Source organism: Acanthopagrus latus, chromosome 6 (assembly GCF_904848185.1).
Source record: "Acanthopagrus latus isolate v.2019 chromosome 6, fAcaLat1.1, whole genome shotgun sequence".
Lineage (NCBI taxonomy): Eukaryota > Metazoa > Chordata > Actinopteri > Spariformes > Sparidae > Acanthopagrus > Acanthopagrus latus.
Window position 1 is genome coordinate 3,103,666 of NC_051044.1, and position 12,230 is coordinate 3,115,895.

Genomic DNA, 12,230 nt, shown 5'->3' on the forward strand with positions numbered 1-12,230 from the left:
ACTGTAAATTAATTGTGATAATTAAGGTTTAATGTTAATGCATGTATTTGTTCTTTTTTTCATTTTAGTGATGCAGGTTGTATTCTGATAAGTACATTTGTACCTCAAATCACAGACAATTCTGAAAGAAAGGCAAACTCCTAGCTTATGAAAAACTTGGAAGGGTAAAAAATATCTTTTTTGGCTTCTTTAGTCTTTTTTTATTGCCTACTGTACTTTCAATTTGTCCCACAATGTCAAGTCCTCTGCTCTTATTTTGAAGAGACAGACCGGAACTACCCAGCCCAGGCTGATTGTGAGCTAGCTTGACGCAAACTTACACAACCCTCGATTTACACAACACATTTTTCGCATTGTTTCGTAACATATTATAAAATCGAAGTTTAAAAATTATTTATTTAAAGTTGTATTGTCTGTTAGCTGTTTCCTCCTCGGTTTGGTCTTAATAATCCAACGTGAAGGTGATTCTGTGACCGTTGGCTAACGTCTCCACCCAGCGGCGGATCCGAGACTCGTCCTGCCGTTTGACCGGAGCTGCTGTCGGACTGAAGCTCAGCAGCGACACGAACTCAGCGGTGACTGAAACATTTGACCGATTAAAGACACCGGCTGCTGTTTTTAAGCTGTTTTATTGGGACGTGAGAGACAACAAGGCCTGAGAACAGGGGCGGTTGTTTTGGTACTTTCAGCCGTTGACCCTAAGTTGCCTTTGAATGAGAAAACTTTATTGAACCAGTGAACAGTGACAACATGCAGGTTAACAGCTGACTCAAGGTGCTCTCTCTATTTTCTATATTTTTCTCTTGTTAAACAGGTAAACAGGTCATGGTAGTTGCTGTATATGGTATATAGAATGCTTATTTTTATTAGGTTTTACTATATTATTTGATTAAATTGTTTTATTATTAGCTACTTATTTTCCCCTCTGTACTGCTGTGTTACCTGTGATTTCTCCCAAAAGGGATCAATAAAGTAATTTTATCTTATAATAGTTGAGCCTACTTGACTGGATAAACAACCTCCCCTTCAAATGCTTTATATGTAAATTATTATACATATTTATTAATTAATCTGTTCATTGTTGTTCTGATTGTTCAATTGAATTCCAGAAAAATAGTTAAACAGCCCGTCAACATTTCCCAGATCTGCAGGAGACGTGTTGTGTTATCTACCACACAGTCTAAAGCCTGAACTGTAATATTATCCTGCTGTCCAGGGTTGTTTGTGGGTTTTTTGAGTTGTTCTTTTTTTATTTCCAAAGGGGGAATGAAGTTGTTATGGACCCTCTGATAGAAAGACTCACAGAGAGGGTGGAACATATTTGAAAAAGGATGCTTAGACATGAACGGTTAAATCAAATTTTTTATTTTGCAATCAAAGGAGCAACAAATAAACTAAAAAAAGGTTGCAGATCCCAGTTGAAATAAACAAAAGATGGGGAAATCACTGAGCCAGCCAAGGAAATAATTCTTAAATAATAACTCTAACTGGACTACTGGAGATCTCCAAACTAAAGTACAATGAAACAAATCAAACCCCAGCACTGAAAAACGTGGGGAAAAAGGTAAGGAGACAAAAGAGAAAGCGCTCCTCCCTTCAGTGTGACTTCCACTCACTGCTCCTTAAAGGCTGTCGTCAGGTAATTGCAACACACCTGGACAGGTGTGTCTTCCTGAAAGATAAAAACACAGACAAAGGAAAAGAGACAGAGAGAGAAAACAACCAGCACAGCCAACACGTAACACAAGTTAAATACTCTCCCTGTTCTTTTGGACAAAAGTCTCTCTTTGTGTTTCCCTGCACAGTCTGTCCATGCCGAGTCAACGCTGAGAAGAGATTTTATACTAATACAAGTGTTAAGTTGGCAGACGCTCATCTTTATTTAAATCACTGAAGAGTTTCAGATAAACTCAAGCATTTCTTTGGATTTTGTCCCCCTCTGCTTGGAGCCATGAACTTTTTCTTTAATGCATCACAAACCAAAAGAGGACGAACACAACAGGAAAAGAAAAACATGAAAATAAGTTCATGCAAACAGATTAAAAGTAAATAAACACAGCTCGTAGTAGTAGTTTCATGATTCACCCACAAGATGGAGCCACAGCATCAAAAGAACAAAACAGGAATCATTCACTCCTGACAAACTGCTGTGGACCTCCCTCTGGTTCTGAAGAAGTTTAGAAATAAAAAAATTGTCTTTTGAGGTCAAATTAACCTACCAGATAAAAGGAGGGTCGTCTTTTTGTATCAGGTTCACTAAAAGATGATGTTTGTGTTTATGATGTAGGTTAAATACATTATATCTGTGAGTTAAACCAGCCTTGACTTGTGGTTTCACACGGGACAGGAACATTAACTCATGTATTTGTTTGATTCATCCATCAGCCACGACCTCCACCATGTTTGTTCTTTACACTCAGTCACCTGATACACAGAATGTGACCTTGTTATTCGTACTGAAGGCAATCAGGAAGTCTAAAGTCGTGTTATGTGTTTGCAGATCGAAGTGACGGCAAGAAAACACGTCATAAAGTATCTCAAATCAAATCAGAACCCCCAAACTTTTCAGACCGACTGTAGAACTGAGTTAACATCCGTCAGAGATCGGAGATGGAAAAAGGAAAAACACAGTGTGAATAATGAAAGAACAAACATCCAGCCTGAAATATTGAGACGCGTTAAAACACCCGGCTTGTTTTTGAATGACCTTACGTAGGCTGTGAGTGTAGCTGCAGATGGATGTTTGCTGTTCGACAGCAGGTAGGTTATAAAGTATTCATCAGCCGCAGCAGCGACTGTCATCGCCTGTCATGTTTGCTTGACAGGAGGCTTTTCTCTGTGCGGCTGCCATCAGGTACGTGCTGCGCATACCGGCGTACAGTCTTTTAAATTTAAAGCTCATCAGAGGCTGACGGCTGCTGGGTCAGGAGACACCAACAGTCCTGCAGGGAGACTCTCAGTCCTGGTCGTCAGGATCAGACGGCACTTTGGTTCAGGAGAAGATCCGACACAAACTGTCCCGCTGAGAGGTTTCCACCTGAGTTAGTTTACAGCTCGGTGCGTCTCACACAGACACTGAAGGGAAACGTGACGCTGATGTGACACGACAACAGTTTTTATAGAAACAAGGCAAACGTTCTAATTATTTCCCGACCTGAGTTCGTCACAGTTTACAGACTCGCTTCCTGTTTAACTCGCCTGTGTGAGTGAAGAGGAAACATGATGCTCAGATTCAGTTTGACCTCCAGCAAAAACAATTCACTGTGGAGATGTTTCTGTGTTTGGAGGAGGAGGATGCAGAGGGTGAGCGAGCGACACAGCTTTAGAACGAAGCAGGGAAAAGACTTGTCAGTAAACCTTAAAACGAGAGATGGAACAAGGAGATTTACAGAAGTGGGAACAGAGGATCTTCTCTGTCGGCAGGTTGCAGCTCGTCTTGTCGTGTTGAGCTGCTGTGCTGATGTTCGGGCTGTGGGAACACATGAGGCTTCATCTTCTGGCTGGTCTGGGTGGAACTGAAGGGTTCACGTGTGGTTTTTAATCTCATAAACATACGGCCTCCGAGCAAAGCTGATGACTGGAAGGTAAAAAGAGGAAATTGGAGACACCGCAGGGGAAATTACTCCCTTACTCCTTATTTTACACCTGCGTTTCCCACAAATTTCAGTCCTCTCTCTTTTTTCCCCCCCGAATGTTCTCGTGCAACACCTGCAGGAAAATATGAACACAATTCCCTTTTTGGTGCAAGAAGAAGGGCTGATGATGTTTTGTATGATATCTCTCTTGTGTCAGAGGTCGAACTCGTCTGTCAGCAGAGTCAGCTGGGGAAACAAGTTCAGGACAGTTTTCATAATTGGGAACAAACGGGGGAAAAGGTACGAAAGACAAATGATTGAGGACCAGGGAGCCATGAAAACCATCCGAGTGCTGAAGCTGCGTTTAGTGTGACTGTATAAGAGCTGCTACACATGAAAAACAAAGATCTGCATTCATTTTCCTATTTTAAATTATTTTTACAGCCTAAAATCTGTTTTATAAATGAAGAATTAATCTGTTTTAGTAAAATAAACGATGCTCTCTATCACCCGACCCTTCGTACAGTCAGGTAATTGACAGTAAATCTGACTTCTCGTCAACATTCAGTTGGATTCCTACAGTTACAGTTTCCTCGTTGGCTCTGCGTTGTGCAGACGAGGCAGATTTTGTTTGCTAAAAAACGCGAGCGCCAAAATCAACATCGTCAGCCGTCGTCCAGAGAGAGAAAGAGCCAGTCGAGCCTTTCAATCAGCGTTACCGTGATTGTTGTGGTGCAGATCTGCAAAGAGACGCTGACATTAGCATTTGCACACCAACAGCTAAAATAATTCAAATACTTGCACGTTTCATGGCTTCATGTTGCCTGTCAGGGGACAAAACACGTCTTTTGCATCGCCGTTAAAGTCTCGTTTGCTCTTTTTGTGCAGCCTCCAGGAATGTAACTGAATACGTGTGTTAGAATTTAGTCATAAAGAGAGAAAAGCTTTGGAACAGGAAAGATAAAGACGTGACAGATCGACATTCACGCTCTGGTGCGCCGAGGTGACAGCTGAAGTAATTGTCTCAGATGTTTTAATGTGCCGCCGCGGACACACGCTGTGTAATTGCAGACATGTTCGCTGTCATGAAGATTACGGGGCTGCACGTCAGTCTTCTGTGTGAGAGAGTGTGTGTCGGTGAGAGTTGTGTGTTTTTAGAAGAGTGCTTCGGTTGTGTGTGTGTGTGTGTGTGTGTGTGTGTGTGTCGTGTCAGATGTTTAAATCACGACGAGGAGCTCTTTGACAGGCGAGGCTGCGTCACCAGATCTGTGACATCGGATGCAGTAATCACGAGGTAAACAGGCGGCGAGAGCGAGCGAGCCTGGACGGATCAGCGGGATGATTTCTCTTTGTGATTAGCAGCAATTATTCTTTGTGGCCACCGGGGGGTTTAAAACACGATGGAGACAACAGAGGGTTACAACCGGTGAATCTCGTCCGGTTAGCAGCTCAAAACACAAATGTTGTCTTAATTTAAAAGAAAACATCAATCTTTTATTTGGTGACACGATCACAGAGGTAAATGTTTCAAGTTTTACAGCCCCAAAGTGCATAAAATATGTACGTTTATGTGTCTAAATGTTGTGAGTGGACTGAAACGTCTCTGTCGGCTGTACAGGCACCAGAGCAAACTTCAAAATGACTTTCTTGAATATAAGTAATGCACATCATCATATGAGAGTCAGACGCTGTCCTCTCAGGTCAGGTGAGTCGGTGGTCTGCTGTGTTTGAAGATGCTCTGTATGGTTCCACATCAAAGTTGGACGTCATCAGGCAGCATTACGGTGTGATTGTACCTCTGCGCTGCATCTTATGTGTCATTTTCTTTTCCCGTCTCTGTACGCTCGCTCTCAGGCTCTTCTCAGGTTCACTGCTCGCTGCAGAATAATCACTGATTCACACTGCTGAGTGTGTTTAGAAAGTTTTCTCTACAGACTCTTTAGACGGCGTCCTGAGCGGCTCCTCTGGTGTTTCTCTGCTGCATGGAGGATAATAATCGTGGGTTTTATCGCTTTTATTTTCTGTTTCTTGCACATTATCTGCACACAAACATTCTTCATATCGACGACCTGGCTTGACTGTCTGAGTTAAGACCTTCAGAGCGTCGCAGCAAGCCACGTCACTACATTTATTAATGAGCGCTGATGACTCTTCGCCGCGCAGCATCCTTGAGACTCACGAGCGGGTCGTTGTGTGTTCGTGACCTCAACGGATTTCTCAACTCAGACGAGTGCAGCGAGCGTCAGCCGTCTCCTCCGTCTCCCACGACATCGCTGAATAATTAAACCCAGACTTTTCCAAGATGAACATGGAGAACATTGGTGAAGGAGGTGAACCGACGAGGGAGACAAGATTTTGCTTTTCAGTTTTTAAGATGGATTCATTTCTGTTTGTTGGCGGATGTTTTATTCAGCCGGTGGAACGAGGCCTTCATGTCATGTGAGACTCAGACAGGTGAAGGTGTGATGGACCAGAGGTTTGGGTGTGTTCTGTCAGTCTGTGATGGAAACAGAAGCCCGTTGTGGGTTTTCCCTCCAGTCAGATGCCACATTTGCTCCGGCTCGCCTCAGGTTCTGCTGCCCCCCACTCAGTCAGAACACAGTACCAGGACCAGGACCAGGACCAGAACACCTTCACCCGTGTGGACTTGGAACAGGTGAGTTCTAAACGCAGCGGTCAGCGATCAGACTGAAGCTGAGTGCAGACTGAATGAAAGGTTCACTGCTTCCACTTCACCGCTGTGTCCTTCTGCTTGTTCCCATTACAGAGAGTGTTACTGCTGTCAGGGTGTGTTTACCTCACCGGACTCTCTCTCTCTCACACACACACACACACACACACACACACACACACACACACACACACACACACACACACACACACACACAGTACCCTTGAATAAAAAGACAGAGGCTTACAGTGCAGTTGGTGGTGGAACATTTGACTTCAGCTCCATCCAGACGACGTCACGCTGATCAGGTGCAGCAGTTCGTCCTTCAGGGCAATCGACCCAAATCTGTCCTGTTATTAATCTTAACGTTACCAACGCTTAAAACTAATGAGCACTGACATCAGAGAAAAGCAACACATGTGCAATCAGAACCCAGAACTAAACCTTCACGGGTTCGTGTTTTGAGACGCTCTTCTGTTGTGGATTTGTTTCTGATGGACACAGAGCGACAGCAGCTCGGTCACTTTGTTGTGTTCTGTATTCAGCGGAGCGCTCTGAGCTCTCAGACGGGCCTCGGGTCTTCAGAACAGGGACTGCTCTCTGTCCTCAGGTCAAACTGAAGATGATAGACTGTCCACTCGTGTCCTTTGGGGCTTTTCTTCAATGTGTGTCATCGAATTTTTTGTTATTATGTTATTTGGACTCTTGTGTTCTGTTTTCTTCTTTCTCTTCTGTTATTTCCTACAAGGAAGAACTTTGTAGTTTATGATCTGAACACTAAGAATTGTGTTTTGTGTGACCCTGGGATGAGCCTTTTTATATTTACAGAGGGAGAAGTTTCTACAGAAGCCTAGAACGGACAAACCAAACACTTTTCCTTTGGGAGTTTTTCTTGATTTTGATATATTTTGAGATTTGAGCTTTTTCGAGTTGTTCTTATAAAATTCTGTCTTTGTTTTCTTCTGTCTGTCGTGTTTTTGTGACCCTGGGAGCCTTTTATATATTTACAGAGAGAGCTGGGCTTCTTTTCACGACGTCCTCCACGACAAGTGTTATCTAACCTGGAAAGTGATTTATAAATTTAAATGCAGCTTCTTCAGGTAGTCACACAGTTTCATTTAGATTTTGTGACCACTGTTGACTAAAAGTTCTAGTCCGACAAATACAACGTCTTTTTAATCTCCCTTTTCTCTCTGTGCTGAAGGTCCAGTTTGTAGGATTCAGGGGCTAAAATGTAATCATCATCATCATCATCATCATTATTGTGTCCTTCCATCTGTTATGTTTACACAAAAAAGGACCTGAACGCAAAAAACAAACAGCTTAACAGGCAGCTTATCTTTACTAAAATAAAGCTGAATCCAAAATGCAGCAAATGCAGGCAAAGAAAAGTAAAATAAAACCTAAAGAGAAATAAAAAAAATAAAACAAGCTCGCGAAAAACACGAGGTAGAAGAAAACTGATCGGCAACAGGTGAAACTAAAAACACAAAGACAGGAAGTGACAACTGAGGAAAAATCTACCAAAATAAAAGCAGGAAATAACCATCAACCCGCACACTGCCACCAGAGGAGAAGGTGTGACGAGGGGTGTTCAGTTGGTTCCAGACTTTAACCTCGACACAATCCTAAATTTCACTGTTTCCTCGTCTTTACTCGTTCACGTTTCATTTTGTCGTTTCACCTCAGATCTGTTGTTGCTGCTCTGTGTGCGAACAGAGTTTAATCCCACATTTGAATTAAATTATCGCCATGTTTTGTTTACTGTTTCAGTTTTCAGATGTGGTTTTCTGTCAGAGATGGACGGTTCATGAAATGCTGTTTGGCAGCTCAGTTGTTGTTCTGTATATGTGGAAATTACACACCGAACGCCCACACAGACGCCGCAGAGCCTCTCCGGGTGTTTTTATTCTCCTGAAGGCTGTCATTTAAAAAAAAAAGAATTAAAAATAAAACTTTTCTTTATGTCGACAAATACCCTGAAAAGACCAAAAACCAACAATGTCTAATAGAATCTATTTGATACTTTGCTACTCGTCTGTCTGCAGCATTGAGCCCGTTGTTTCCTGCTGAAGAGAGAAAACCTGAAAATACAGAAGTTTCAAGGTGATTCAAATTGATTTATAACAAGAGTAATATTGCATTTGTTGAGCACTTGCATCCGTGTGTCAGCTCCGAATGTTGTTCATGGTATCCTGATGTTTTAAAGCTCCTGCAGTTTGAGAAAATGATGCTCTTGGTGTAGAAAACTTTATTTTTTACAACTTCTAGGACTTTAAAAAAAGAAAGTCAGGAAGCTCCTCGTCTCTGTGTCAGTGTTTTTTTTTTTTGACTGGTTATTGTTAAAATGTCTCAAATAAGGTCTGTGGTTTTTTGCTGTGATTTTGCAGCCACAAAAAAAGTCTGGAAACATCCCCAGTTCTCCTCCTCTGACGTGACAAAAGCAGAAAGAAAATGTCCTCAAGGTGTCCTAAAATAATATCCACTGGTTTGACTCAAGCAGCAGTCGGCCGGCCGTGATGTTGAAGTCACGCGACCCCGATGCATTTTGTTTTCAGTGTAATGATAAGAGGTTAAAGAGCAGCACTTCATGTCATACTGCAGCCATTCTGTGTTCCTTGAGATCTCAACTAACGTCCACAATCACAGATTAAACTTCAGGACAAGATAATACACTTTTAGACCAGAAATGGTTTGCGGTGCCCGCGGGGTGGAACCAGCTCTGTGATTGGTGTGAGCCGTCCCATTCACACACACTCAGGCGACACAGCAGGAGAGGAAGGACGCCGCTGCTGATGTCGATAGCGTTTACAGCAGCAGGCTGAATCTCCCGGGACGCAGACGGACTGAACCTGAAACGCTCTGCAGGCCGTCGCCACCTTAAAACACAGCCGAGCCGCTTCCCGTAAATCCGACCTGACGGGGACGAGCAGCCAAGGAGACGAGGACAAAGCTTCAGGATACGCCTGCCGTCGGTTCGGTCGCTAACAGAATCAGAAATGAAAAAGGCTTCATGTTCAGTCAGCCTGAATTTGTTTTGCTTTAAAATACCAGGCTGGAAAAAAATACATCCCTAAAAAAACTGAACTGTACTTTTGTAACGGAGAGAATCTCTGCCCTGCGAGTTAGATCCAAACAATCCATCAAACTGAATGAATCACTTCATTAAATCGTTGATAATTCATTCAGACGCTGCAGCTCAGGAACATCGTCGCGTCAGCTCTTTGTGAGAACGAGGAGGAAAAACAACGAACTTTAAGTGAATGAAGGTGATACAGAAAGAGAAGAGAAAACCCAAAATGCTACTTTACAAAGATTTAGCATTCCAACACAACGATCAACGATCAGTTAAAGTCCAGCGATCGTTGAGTCGCGTTCAGAACTCGTCAAATAAAAACGCTTCAGGACTGAAGTGTTGTGAACATTCAGTACATTTCTGTAGACACATGAGACTTAAAGGCTTTATTAGTTTTGTATCCAGTAGCACATGTTGTGCTGTTTGGATAGAAAATTCACTGCACAAATGTTACGATGTTGGAACAAAACATGCAAAATAAAAACACACAAAGCATTAAATGTAGAGTGATGTTCACAGTCAGGGAGGTTCAGCAAAGCTCTTCGTTTCACATCAACACTTGTAAGAGACGAGAGGAAACATGTTGAAGTTATTACTCAATCTGTCCTTCATAAAAGGTTGATTAGATCTACATATAGCCGATATCTGTAGTTGAAAACATTTGGCCTAAGAGAAAAATGTATCTATAACTGATAAAACATGACACAACTATGAAATAAAGACCCCAAAACCAAATTATTTCAGTGCACATTCAGACTAATTTAGGTGAATAAAGACTGTGACTTCCTGCTGGTTGTTAAAATCAAAAGTGTGGTGACTGGTTCAACGGGACCAACAGCATTTTTTTAGATTAAGATCACGTCCAGGGTTCTGTGAGAGCGTGTCAGTGTGGACGTGGACCGGCCTAGAAAGTACTTCTTCACTTTGAAAGCAGTCCAACACTGTGAAAACTCAAAAAACCAGAACCATAAACATCAGGATGACACGTACGTCATCGCTGACATCATGGCTGGTTTACTGTTACAGAGAGAGGGTTCTGCAGTATCGTCAGCGGGTGTGATGTGACAGTGTTGAAGTACGGGAACATCCTGTCAGTGAAGGTGTGTGTGAAGGTGTGTATGTGTGTGTCGGTGTCAGGATCGGAGAACGACAGCTTTCTCCCGTTCCAGTCCAGCTGCACTCTGATCCTCCGGAGCTTCTTCTTCACGTGGAGGGCGGGGGGCCGATCTGGATCCGAGTCTGCCGTGTACTCACCGTCGCAGAGCACGATTCTGAATAATCCAGGGAGCGTCTCAACGTTTCTCCGGGCAGCGTCCGCTAACATTCCCACGGCCCAGACCGGACTGTCTCCGACCTCCACGTCCCAGCTGTGAGTCCCGGAGTCAAAGCCCTCGGAGCCGAGGACGGCGAGGAAAGATTCAAACCTCTGTGGGCTTCCAGGACGGGCCTGCATCCTTCCACGTCTCACACCGGTCAGATCTGCAGACAGGAGGAGTTCTGGATGAGCAGAGTTTGGATCCAGAACCACAGGAGTGTAGGAGACCGTCTCCTTCATCTTGTTCCAGATGTTGTAGCTCAGGTTGCCCAGGTGTTTGGCCTCGTCTATCAGAGCTCCTGAGTCCAGCTGTGGATCCTCCAGCAGGGGGCGCTGCTGGACTCTCTTCACTGCAGCCTTGTAGTTCTGCAGGAATGAGACGTCTTCAGCTCTCAGCTCCTCCTCTGTGGTTCTGATCATTTCTGAGAGAGCTTCAATGTCTCTGTTCAGAGCCTTAGTCTTCTTCTTCATCATCTTACTCTTCTGCTCCTCTTCCTCCCTCAGAGCAGAGATCCTGGCCTCCTCTTCCTCTTGGAGGAACCAGTGAAGCTTCTTGAACAGCTCTTTAATCTGACTCTCTGTGTGTCGGGCCTGAGACTTGATGTGTTTTGCTGTTTGATCGCAGTTTTCTTTAACTTGTTCGAAGACCCTCAGTTTCTCTTTCAGGGGCTTCAGGGACTTCTGCAGCTCTTCTTTAAGATCCTGTGCAGCTTCATCGATGGGTCTGAATCTGTGGCTGTTGTGTGTCTTTGAGTCTCTGCAGACGAGACACACCGGCTGCTGATGGTCCAGACAGAAGAGTTTGAGTTTCTCACCGTGCAGACTGCAGAGAGACTCGGACTCTGCTGAAGCTCTCTGGTCTCTCTTCAGTACGAAGCTCTCACACAGGTTCTTTAACACCAAGTTACGAGGCGGATCGCTCATTATAGGTCGTTCCTTGCAAACTGGACACTGCTTCTTCTCTCTCCACCAGCTCTGCAGACAGTCTCTACAGAAGCTGTGGCTGCATGACAGGACGACAGGATCTTTAAAGATGTCCTGACAGATTGGACAGGAGAGATCCTCCTCTGATACTGAAGCCATCTTCTCTCTGAGTGAAGACGGAAACACATTACAATGATGAAACTTTAGTCAGGTCGCAATCCCCCATTTTAGCTCCGAACTCTCCAGCGTTCCTACCTGTAGCTCTTTCCCCCGGCAGACATCCTGGCTTTGCTTTGAATGTAATCCTCTCTCGGTGTCTCTCCTCGGGCTGAGCAACAACAGTCTGTGTGTCTTGTCTTGTGCCAGGTGAGGTGAGTCAGGTAAGGGGTGGAGCTTCATCGCTCCCTGCTGATCGTCTCTCAGATTTGACTGGGTGTCGTACTCCTCCTACTGGTTCACAGACTGCCGTGTCAAAACCTGCCACATGAAACCAAAGATCTCACGAATACTTCAGTTTCACTTTTAGGAGTTTTGATTCATTAATTTAACCAGAACTCACTTCAATTTCCACTTTTCCTGTAAGTAAATGGCAGAAGTAAGAAGTCTTATTTCTGCTGCTGTGGTTCTCTCAGTCAAAAACAAAATAAGACGTAGTTTGATGATTTGATC

The 12,230-nt window shown here is 43.8% G+C and overlaps 1 protein-coding gene across 1 annotated transcript; it reads right to left on the reverse strand.

Moving 5' to 3' along the window:
- Positions 1–9,702: 9,702 nt before the first annotated feature.
- LOC119021370 (nuclear factor 7, ovary-like) lies at positions 9,703–11,881 on the reverse strand. The gene is made up of 2 exons (XM_037101621.1): positions 11,817–11,881; positions 9,703–11,727 (listed from the first exon to the last, which is right to left on the reverse strand). The coding sequence occupies exons 1-2, from the start codon at positions 11,840–11,842 to the stop codon at positions 10,326–10,328; spliced, it is 1,428 nt and encodes a 475-aa protein (XP_036957516.1). The 5' UTR covers positions 11,843–11,881; the 3' UTR covers positions 9,703–10,325.
- Positions 11,882–12,230: the final 349 nt, after the last annotated feature.